Source organism: Carcharodon carcharias, chromosome 6, assembly GCF_017639515.1.
Source record: "Carcharodon carcharias isolate sCarCar2 chromosome 6, sCarCar2.pri, whole genome shotgun sequence".
In the NCBI taxonomy this organism is placed as follows: Eukaryota; Metazoa; Chordata; class Chondrichthyes; order Lamniformes; family Lamnidae; genus Carcharodon; species Carcharodon carcharias.
The window spans coordinates 129,999,872-130,012,009 of NC_054472.1; the positions used below are offsets into that span (position 1 = coordinate 129,999,872).

Genomic DNA, 12,138 nt, shown 5'->3' on the forward strand with positions numbered 1-12,138 from the left:
ATGGTATAGGTCCCACCTCCCCCAGAAACAGTCCTAATACCCCAGGAATCTAAAGCCCTCCCTCCTGCACCATCTCTCCAGCCACACATTCCTCTGCTCTATCCTCCTGTTCCTATGTTCACTACTGCGTGGCACCTGGAGTAATCTGGAGATTACTACCTTTGAAGTCCTGCTTTTCAATTTCCTACCTAACTCCCTAAAGTCTGCTTGCAGAACCTCATTTCTCTTTCCTCCTATGTCATTGGTCCCAACATGGACCATAGCCTCTGGCTGTTCACGCTCCCCCTTCAGAATTTCCTGCAGCTGTTCCATAACAACCTTGACCCCGGCACCCAGGAGGCAACATACCATCCTTGAGTCATGGCCACAGCCGCAGAAGCGCCTGTCTACTCCCCTCACCAACAAATCCCCCACCACTATTGCTCTTCCACACTTCTTCCTCCTGCCCTGAGCAGCTGGACCACCCACAGTGCCATGGCTTTTGTTCTGGTTGGCCTCCACCAAGGAACCATCACTCTCACCATTTTCGAAGGCTGAAAATTTGTTTGTGAGCAAGATGCACTCGGGAGATTCCCTCACTCCCTGCCTTCTTTTGTCAGGCAGTCACCCTTTCCCTCTCTGCTTGCAATTCCTTAAGCTGCGGGGTAACCACGTCCTGAAGCATGCTAGCCATAAACCTCTCAGCTTCGTGAATGCACCGTAGTGCCCTCAGCTGCCGCTCAAGCTCCAAAAACCGGAGCTCGAATTGCTCCAATTGGAGGCAACTCCTGCACACATGGTCATCCAGACCACCATGAGCATCTAGGGTTGCCCACATAGCACAGGATGTGCAAATCATGGGACTGAGCTCCCTAGATATATCTTAACTAAATAGAATATGGACCCTTCCTTTTATTTTATCTGTACTCCTACTTGAGTATAGATTAGATGCTAGATCTTCTAGATGGACTAGATCTCCTAGGTGCTGCTGACTGCCTGTCCCAGGGTCCTCCTTTTGCACTCTCCTCTAGGTGCTGCTGACTGCCTGTCCCAGTGTCCTCCTCTCACACTCTCCTCTAGGTGCTGCTGACTGCCTGTCCCAGAGTCCTCCTCGCACACTCTCCTCCCTACGTAGGATGAATGTTCCTATGTAATATGTTTTTTTAGCCAATATCAATGCTGTACCTTAAATAAACAGCTGACTGCAATCATCACATTTCTGAATAAAAGTTATGTTTTTCTATGTATCAGTGTGAAAGTGCATATCCTCCAGCCACTTTCTAAGGAATTGAAAGGTTCACGGAATAAGGAAGGGCCATTTAGTCTGTTCCTTCTGAAAACCATATGCAATCTACCCTAGCATATACTCTATCATACTCATTCAATTCGCTAAGAGAGGCTCATAAAGCAAGATAAGATTATTTAGTCCTTAAACTTAATTTCCTAATATTGGAAATCCAACATTGTGAAATATTCTTAGCCAGTTTAGTTTCTATATCATGTTAAAGCACTTGGAGTCAAAATTGGTGTGATGAAAATAAGCCCATAACAAGCTTTGGTCTCTGAACACAAGTGCATATTATTAATTACATTATCTGTTGATACATTACTCATCAGTTTACATGACTAAATGCCACAGTACATTAATTACCATGTGCTACATGATTCATTAGTTACCAGATCTTTGTCTCTGAAGATAGAACTTACAAGCTGATGGAGTTTCTTCTGCTGAAGAATCATGCTGATCAAGTAGCTTTTCTTTGTACAGTATCGTCCTTTCCCGCAAACGTGTCACTAAGTTCTGGATCTGTGCATCAGCTAAATCACTGCTAAGTATGGGTTGTTGTTTTTGCTCGCATTTATTGCAGGATGAAATGCTGCAAAAATAAAAATCAACACTTATGCACAAAAGATATTGAACTATAAATTATTAACTGATTCAAGCTATTTGGAAAACTCATTAATTGCGTTATTAATTAGTTAATTAACAGTTTGGTGGCTAAGCTCTTACGGTTGCAGCGAGCATGAGCATATCTACTTTGTAATTTTCAACAACTACGATTCTAAAGTCACATGGTGGCAGCCACTTTCTGCTGAAGATTGTAAGGTGCTATGGCAGTTATTGTCATGAAAAACTATTTTTTACACCATAATGTTATATTATCCTGCTGAAACAAAGGGCAGAATTTTCCTGATTCCGTGATGACGAGGCTTCAGGAAAATAGAGGGGAGTGCCTTTGGGACAGCTTCCTGATGCAATCCTGTTCCAGCCAACTTTCCCAGGGTACCCCGAGAAGTGGGTTGTCCATCCACTGCACCAAGGGGGGCCAGCCAATTTACATAATTAAGGCCCCAATTTTGTGGCCTTGCCAGTATTTTTGCCAGTGGCAGAGCAGCCCAGCCCCTGCCAAACCATGAATGGAAACTGCTAGCTCTATGGAGGTGGTGTCCCTGTGACAGGCCGGGGCTTTCAGAACAGGATGCACCATGCCACAAAGAGGGGGCCACAGGCAGGCAAGGCTGCACCCACAGCCCAAACGCTTCCACTGGAGGCCTTACTTAATTTCTCATTTAAATTTACGTCTCCAAGGGTGGTTAAACATGAAGGCACCCTTGTGATCTCAGATCTGCCTCAGCAGCACCCACCTCTGTTCATGGGATAGCCAAGGCTCAAGAGCTGCCAGTCCTCTGATTGGGGCCAGCAGCACCTGGAGATGATCCACTGTCCTTAATTGGATGGTGACTGTGGAGGGGATTAATTTAGGAGGGAAGATTGCTCGGTTGTTCTAGCTCCTTGGAAGTGTGGGCTCAGCACCCTCATTTGATGCTGATGTCTGTGCCCTGAAGCCTGCAAGGAAATCCAGCCCAAAGCATGGAGTTTACTATTCATTTATCCAATATTTTAACTGTGTCCTTTTAATGTAGGCCAGTGAGAACCTGCATTAAAGCACCAAGACAACATCTAGTTGAATGTGGCATCAAGGAGTTGTCAGGACAATATCATATTTAGACATCAGTCTGCCTTTCACTCCAGATTTTTTGTTAGGGTTAACTCCCTTAATCCTCAACTCTCCTGAGGTATCCACAAGCTAGTGGAGCTATTCACCTATTGCTGGTTCATGAGTGCCAGGGTGCATCCACATTGCCAGTGGGCCTGCAGCCTGAATGTCTGGGGACCAAACATCCTCTGAGTTCCTCTGAAGCTTTAGAAGGACCCAGTTTCCATGTGTTGCCACGTGGAGACACAGCTGAGGACTTGCTGATGGAGAGACTGTGTACTGACAGGAGAGACTTATGCATTTGGTTCGCTTTTTACATTGCTGCTAGGCAGTGGAGTGGGATGAAAATGAGAAGCAAACTAACCCAGAAAAGTGGAAAGCCTGCTAACTTCACCCATAGACTAGATGCATCACATCGACCTGTCGGACATACCATTTAGACTGAATAATACGCTCCAAAAACAAGAAGGTTATGTGCATGTGCTTATTATCAGGTGCGATCACACTGGGTCGCTTTCCCGACATCATCACCCCAATTGCGGGTAATTTGGCTGGCGGGTAGGGCTAAAAATCGGATGCCCACCTGCGTTATTCAAATTTCATTAAAGTGGTTATTTAAACTCGTTAATCAGGTAATTGACTGAATAATACATAATGTGAGAAATAAAGTGCTTGTTAGGGCAGGTTTAAAGAGTTCAGTTGAATCCTGAGTTTCAGTTTAGCAGTTCAGGGTTCTGGAAATGCTTCATGCAAGGAGTAGAGTTTGCATTTGTAACTTATCTTATTTAGAGGCCTTGTTCCTCCTGCAGAGAGGTCCATTTAGGTGTTGATCATCACCTTTGCCTTCAAACTAGGCCAAACATGGGGACTATGGTCTCTGTGGGAGACACAACCTCTAATATGGAGGAGAGGAGGATGAGGAGGAGGACAATGAGAGATAGGAGGGCACATTGGGAGGTCCAGGATGCACTGGTGGTGCGTGAGAGTACCAGAGCTGTGCCAGACCCAGAAGGTGATGAAGCAATCATCCATCCCAATGGAGGCATTGAAGGACTTATGCAGCCCCTCAAGTATATAGGCAGAGTCTGTGCTATCTGCAGATGTCCATAACACAATGCAAAAGGAGGGTCAGGCTTTCTAGAGCCACAGTTACATCCCTGTGCGACATGCTGGCAGGGGAGATTTCTGCATTGGAGGGTCACCCAATGCCTGTAGCTGTAATGATCACTGTTGTGCAAAACCTCTTCATGGTGGCGTCCTTTCAGACAGCATGGGGAGACCTCAGTGGCAGAACACAGCCTGCTGCATGCCACTGCATAACGCAGCCTGCTGCACGCCACTGCATAACGCAGCCTGCTGCACGCCACTGCATAACGCAGCCTGCTGCACGCCACTGCATAACGCAGCCTGCTGCACGCCACTGCATAACGCAACCTGCTGCACGCCACTGCATAACGCAGCCTGCTGCACGCCACTGCATCAGGGTTTTCACTAATGCTATGTTCAGAAGGGCAGGAAATTACATCTCTTTCATAGAGGATGATCAGAGTCAACTCAAAAGAGCCAGAGGGTTTGCAGCAATAATTGGTTTCCCCAGGGCAGAGGGAGCCATTGACTGCACATAAAGGCTCCAGATCGACAGCCCTGCATCTTCATTAGCAGGAAGGGCTTCCACTCATTGAACATTTAGCTGGTCTGTGATCATCATTGATGGATAATTCAGGTATGCAGCAGGTACCTGGGCAGCAACCATGACTGTTGCATTCTGCGTATCTCACAGATGCCACACCTATTCAGCAGCTCTGATGCCCTCAATGGATGGCTTCTGGGTGGCAAGGGTTACTCTTTGAAGAGATGGCTCATGACCCCAGTGAGGGCACCCAGAACAAACATTGAGCGGGATACAATGGGAGCTATGAAAGCAGCATGGCCATCATCAAACAGACCACAGGGCTACTGAAAATCAGGAGGGGCTATGCAAAGTGCTCCATCACGTTTGTTCCTCATGGTCATGGTGTACTGTTCAGAAAGGGGATGCCTTTGAGAAAGAGGAGATGGCAGGTAGAGGCCATTCGTCTGAGGATGCGGGCGAGGATGTGGTGAGGGACCACAGCAACATTTAGGTGGAAGGCCCTGGATGTGATCACATGGATGGCTGTGACATCAGGCATGCCTTGAAAAGGCAGAGGTTTCTATAGCTTTTGAAGTCCTGGCCTCAGAGCCGCAAGCATGGCATGTGTCCAAACATTTTTCCATGTAGAATGTGAGACTCATGTCACTGCCAATGCACTTACCCTGTCCATTTATTGACTTGATGCATCCTGCCCTGCCGCAAACTATTAAAGCTATTGTCTATTTCCCTAAAGAAGTTCAACAGCCATAACATATTAAAATAACTTCTGCATGAGAAACAATGAGGTTAGGATTTATTTACATAATAATTAGGAGACTTAACATTAACAGGCTTCAGAAATGTATCCATGTGATCCACTTGGTGACTACTGTGGAGCTTTGTTGATGTGTTTCCTAGCGCTGCAGCACTGTGCTCCTCCTTTGCTTGCAATGGAGGCAGGCTGCTGATCTGCTATCTCCGTTACCCTGGATGGCTTTGGTGGGCATCCTCTATGCAGCTGCAGCCTTGAGCAGCCCATCATGTTAGAAGACTCCTGCTGAGTGGCAGGAGGAGCTTCTGTCGCTGTGGCATTAGATGAGGAAAGTGTCAATGGCAGCTGGATGGAGGAGATGCTGCCCTCATCAGGAGTGCCCTGAGAGGTGCTTCCAGATGGTGGCAACTGACGCTTGTCCTCTGCCAATAAATCCGTTTGGTCCTCCCTGTCTTTCGTGAGGTCCCAGGAGCTGGTTCAGTGCCCATGTTCCTCTATTGCCCTGGCTATGGGCCCCTGAGGTCAGAGCCAGAGCGATGATGTGCAGGTTGGAGCGCATACTCATGATTGCTTTTGGAATACCCTCATTTGCCCCTCAAGTCTGTCCGTGGAGGTAGCTTGGTGGTCCGAAGATTAGGTGCAGGTTAGCACATTGCCTGGATGGACACCTCCACAGTCTGGGCCAGAGCATGCAACCCCTCTGGTATATCCACCAAATCGCCAAACACCTTGTGCTGTAAATCCAACATCTGCCACCTTACAGCCAACTTTAGGGGCTCCAGATGACCCGGAATCAGTCTCTGGATCACCTCGGGCACTCGTCTGACTGCCCGAAGCCTGCTCCACCACATCCTCTGGCATCTGTGTGTATGACTGTGAAGTGCCCTCACCAATATCTGCACTAGTGCTTGAGGCTGTGGAAGAGGTTGTGGCAGTGCTTCCTCCAAGGGGAATGACAGTCCTGCAATGACATTCGGGTCAGCTGAAGAGACATCACCTGCACCAGAGAGACAAACAAAAGGGCATTAGTTCTTTTCAAAAGCCTTTTCACTGCTGTGCAAGGTCACAATGCTCAGCAGCTTAACAGTCATGTGCACCATTAGATATGTGATGATGCAAACACCATACACACTTGCAGCAATGTCCAAAGCTTTTGACTAGTAAGCTTTCCTGGGTTTTAGTCTCCAGCTGAGATTTATGTCTTTCATTCAATCGTGCCAGACATCAACATAGCTCCCACTTTCCCTATCCCCCTTTCTGCTGGTTACAGCCATTTGCAACCTCACCAGACCCACGCCTTCCTTCAATTTCATCTCTGCCAATTGACCTGGAGGCCTCAGATACGGAGAGCTCGAGAACCTCCTCCTTGAATGGTGTCAGAATCACCAGATCTGAAATAACCCTTCCAGTTCGGCCTCTTTCCTGGGCGTTGTGGGCACGCTTCTCCTGAAAATCGGTGTTACGTTGCAGTCAAAACACTGTTAGGTCATTTCATGTCCCCCCACCCAGGCATAATCAGAAAAATGTTTGGCAGCCAAGATGATGTTCACTTTCTTCATCTGCATAGACTCCTAACCCCGCACCCTCCACCTAAACCAAACACAATAAATGCACAATTCCTTTGCTGCATCATGTTACTTTGGATCTCCAGACAAATGCACATGCCTCGAGCATTCGCAATGTTATCCTGAAGCTTCATAGAGTCATAGAGGTCTACAGCACAGGAAAAGGCCCTTCAGCCCATCAATTCTGCACTGGTCAAGCAAATACCTAACTATTCTAATCCCATTTTCCAGCACTAGGCCCATAGCTTTGTATGTCATGGCATTGCAAGTGCACATCCAAACACTTATTAAACGTTATGAGGGTTTCTGCCTCTACCACCCTTTCAGGCAGTGAGTTCCAGATTCCCATCACCTTCTGGCTGCAAAAATCCTTCCTCACATGCCCTCTAAACCTCCTGCCCCTTACCTTAAATCTTCCTGGCACAAGAATATACAGGCTAAGGAATTTCTCACCTTGGCTGACCTCAGGGGGTTATTGAGCCTCTTCTGGCATTGTTCCCATGTGCACCTTACCAGCCTAACACTGCTGATCTCCTCCTAGGCTGCACGCCTTACAGGCGGTGGTCTCCTCTTCCTGTTTGCTCGCATTAGTAGCTCGTGTCAGGTGGACGCAGAATGGGGGAGACCAAGCAGTGAGTCCTCATCAAATCTAGGGGTGGCTTTGACCCTTCTTCCCCCACCTCTCCCCTTACTCCCTTGCCTCGGACATCTCTGGAGAGAAACATGCAATAACTAGACAACTCCTCTATGTTAAGATCAGGAAACTTGTTAATGTCACCTGTGATCAGTGGCAAACCATGGACATTTTAGAGAAAGCCTAAACAGATGCACAATCACCTTAAAGGCCTGCAAATATCTCCAGGTCACTAATGCCGAAGTCCTGTGCAGTTGGACCACATTTGCTGGGTCACCTGACTCTGCCCCATGCCAGGTGGCCCTATAAATGACTGGTCTGGATCTTGTTCCAGGTCAGGGCCAACGACATCTGATGCTGGATATCCCGCATTCCAGGATTGATTGGGCGGAATCTTCAATTCCTTTGGCCCTCAGCCCACCCCCAACTCCCTACTGGCCTATTTGACGCTTTATTCAGCATGTTACAATGCCAGGCCCGGAAGTCAGAAGGCTGCCCATTTCCTGCTGTGGATCCCACCCACTACACCGGGGTATATTATTCAGCCCCACATCACACCACCCATGTCTAAATATGTCATCTTTCCAACAAATCCTGCAACCAAGCCAGTGCCTGACGAAGTGCGTTGCATTCATTTGGACTCATCATGTGAAGTCGAGAAGGGGACCCTGATGCTTGGGCAGCGCAGCCTCCCCATAAATTTTGCCCAGGCTTGCGTCCTTGAGAGGACACTCCAATTTCACTGCAGAGCATTAACACAACACTGGAGTCAGGAGTTACAAGCGATAAGCCCAACTTGATTGGTGTAGAGAATGGGTGCTATGCGCTGTCTCTGATGATGGGAAGGACTGTCATCTCTCACTGGTCAGCCACTGCCCATGTCAATTCAGGCAGCCTCCTGAGCTGCTGACCCGCCAAAGTCCATCTGCTTCAATAGGTGCTTGGAGATTGGACTCTCTGCGCAACAAGTGGACAGAATCCATCACACAAGGCAAACAAACAAAACAAATGAAAAGAAAGAAGATGCCAGCTCCTTGATTGACAACATCAGCAAGGGACTGAGAGATGAGTTGCAGCTGATTAATAATGTGCACAGAACAGTCATGATTAATGTGGAACTTGATAAGCTGAATATTAATATAGCTTCCTGACAAGAGACCAGGCCTGCTGCGAGAAGAATACTGACAGAAAAAACTTTACACATTCGTCTGGCAGAGAAAGAGTTTGGAGGAAATGCATGAGCAGGATTTAGGCTTCGTTGTAAGGAATTTGTTTGATCATAGAAACCACCACAAAATTGTTCAGAATGTGTTCTCTTCATCAGCCTTTCAACTCAAACAGGGCCAGTTAACCTCATGAACATCTATGCTCCAATGCTGTGCTCCACTACAGAGGTGAAAGGCCAGTTTTATGAGGAGATTGACCTGAACTTGAGAAAAATATCTCGAGTAAAAATCCAACAATGTAACAATAACTAAACTTTACATATCCTTCACCACAGCTCAGGCATGAGTAAAAGGTTAGCCCCTATGTCAGGAGCTATGTATCCTTTCAAGATGGGGAACGCATGACCACAAAACACTTATCCTAATTGCCTTGTTGAAGTCTGGGATTTACTGTAGGATGCTAAAATAGCTGTGGCTTAATATAGAAAGTATTAGTGCACTGTTGTTCTGTGTTACTTAAGACTGTTTACTTTTTCTCATTGAAGCTTCTGGCAATTCTTTTAATACCTTAATAGTGACACACCATAAATCTCTTAATTGTCTTTGTACTGTGCGTGCTTAAAGGACATAACACATTCTGCCACCACCAACCAGTGATGGATGATTACTTCATCGTTTATGTTAGATAGAACACTCAGTGACATTTGCCTGCATTAGGAATGGAAAATGTCAACATCATCCTATCAAAAATCAATATTTTGTTCATGTAATCTTGCCTGACCACAGTTAACAAAGTACCATTATTATATTTTCCAACAACATGGGGCATGCACGGGTTTAATAAGTTTCTAAAGAACCTTGTAAAGAATTGTAAATATCAGAGCATGTACATTGGATTCTGATCATTTTAAAATACATACCCCAAGGTGTTGAATAAATACCTGCCATCTGTTATTGACAAACTAATTTATACAGATTGCAAGGTAACTTTTAAATTAAGCTCTTATTTTAAGCAATCGAAATGTCATCCCTGCTCAAGCAGAAAATCCTTGGGTCCTTGACAGACAACTAGCCTTATTTCAAGAAACCAATACCAATGAGTCAGGTTTAAAGTGCAAGATCAAATTAAAAATGGACAACAATGGGGGCGATTTTAACACCCAAAGATGGCTGAATTTGAATAGGACAAGATGTAAAAATTTTAAAAATCTCAATCACAACCCACTTACAACCCACCCATTTCCTAGTTAACACAGGTGAAACAAAAGGTGACAGCCAATCTATCATATAGGAAGTGGGTTGTCCATTTTATAACGAGTCTGGGGGCCTCACACTTAAAACCTGTCTTATAAGTTTGACCCTGGTCATGTCGATTTCCCAGGCTTGAGAAACCTGACAGCTCAAAGGAGACAAGGACTGCTTTAGATAAAAGATAAGTAAATGCTCACTGATGCTCAGTTTGGGTTCTGACAAGGCCACAAGGTTCCTGACCTCATTACAGCCTTGATACAAACATGGACAACAGATCTGAAATCAAGAGGGGAGATAAGAGTGACTGCCCTGGACATCAAGGCATCATTTGACCGAGTGTAGCATCAAGGACCTTGGCAAAATTGAAGTCAATGGGAGCCAGGGGAAAACTCTCCACAGGCTGGAGTCATATGTAGAACAAAGGAAGAAAGTTGTGGTTGTTGGAGGTGAATCATCCCAGTCCCTAAATATTGCTGCAGGAGTTTCTGAGGATAGTGTCCAAGGCCCAACCATCTTCAGCTGCTTCATCAGTGACCTTCCTTCCATCACAAGATCAGAAGCGGGGACTTCACTGACGATTCCACAATGAAAAGTACCATTCACAACTCCTCAGATACTGATCCATGCCAGTATGCACCAAGAGAACATTCAGGCTTGCACTAATAAGCGGGGAGAAACTTTCGTGCCATACAAGTGCCAGGCAATGACCATCTCCAACAAAAGTGAATCTAACCATCTACCTTGACATTCAATGGCATTACCATCGCTGAATCCCAAACTATCAACATCCTGGGAGTTACCATTGACCAGAAACTGAACTGGACAAGCCATATACATACTGTGACTACAACAGCAGTTCAGAGGCTGTGAATTCTGAGGCATGTAACTCACCTCCTGACTCCCCAAATCCTGTCCACCATCTACAAAGCACAAGTCAGGAGTGTAAAGGAATACTCTCCATTGTCGGGAAGAGTGAGGCTCCAACAACACTCAAGAAGATCAACACCACTTAAGGCAAAGCAATCCATTGGCACCCCATGCACCAACATAAATATTCATTCCCTCCACAACCAATGCACAACGGCAGCAGTGTGCATCATTTTCGAGATGCGTGGCAGCAACTCACCAAGGCTCTTTCAACAGCACCTTCAAAATTCGCAACCTCTACCGCTTAGAAGGACAAGGGCAGCAGATTCATGAGAACACCACCACTTGCAAGTTCCCCTCAAAGCTACTCACACTGTCCTGACTTGGAACTATATCACCAGTCCTTCACTGTCATAGAATCAAAATCCTAGAATTCCCTTCCCAGTAGCATTGAAGGTGTAAATACACCAGATGGTTCAAGAAGGTGGCCCACCACCACCTTCTCAAAGGCAATTAGGAATGGCCAACAAATTCTGGCCTTGCCAGCAATACCCATATCCCATGAAAGAATAAAAAATAATTAAGTGACTTTACAGCACCGCTTGTGGGGCAGGAGGAGCAGGAGTGCTTGCTCCCAGCACCACCACCACTCCCACTCAAGAGACAACACCCTGAGCAGGGATCATTCCCATTGCAGTACTAACCCATCTGAAATCCCAACCCCTGGATTGGGGATTGGACACCACCCTCCTCCTCACCTCCGCCATGAATGTTCAGCCCCTCCTGCACCTGCTAACACAAGAGCAGGCTTTGTAACTGCTCCTGCAATCTCCTCCAGAGCACTCTCCATGTAACAGGGAGCCAAGTTTGTCATTCAGGCTAGATTCTGGGTTGGGAACCAATTCAACATAAAAAGTCACTCACTGTGGAGTTAAAAATCAATGTCGTGCAAGGACTTCCGGGCTTCCTGACAAAAACTCCCTTCCACCTTGTATTTCACTTATGCTTGTCAACATTGTGGCTTAATGGGTCAATTTTAATGTTTTTTTTATTGCTCGGAGTTTGACACTGCTAACTGAAAATTAGCATGACTTTTTATTAGAGATGTTGCAACAGGAGTCCTGAGGAATTATCAATCGATGTAGTGAGGCATGCTATATTCTGGAATCAAAGTAAAAGGATGAATATATGAACATTTATGAACAGGAAATAATGCCCTGGTCCCACACAATTTCAATACCTTGTTTATCACAATAAGTGCACTCTCTACCCCTCCCCTTGGACAGGCAAAAA

At 46.1% G+C, this 12,138-nt stretch overlaps 1 protein-coding gene across 1 annotated transcript in view; it reads right to left on the reverse strand.

The window, feature by feature from the left end:
• Positions 1-595: 595 nt before the first annotated feature.
• Positions 596-12,138, reverse strand: part of LOC121278828 (cyclic nucleotide-gated cation channel beta-3-like) — a 56,771-nt gene continuing 45,228 nt past the window's right edge. Inside the window, exons 4-5 of the mRNA XM_041189282.1 lie at positions 1,687-1,856; positions 596-801 (exon numbers count right to left, since the gene is read on the reverse strand). Coding sequence (XP_041045216.1) covers positions 596-801; positions 1,687-1,856 — 376 coding nt within the window. The remainder of the gene's footprint in view (positions 802-1,686; positions 1,857-12,138) is intronic.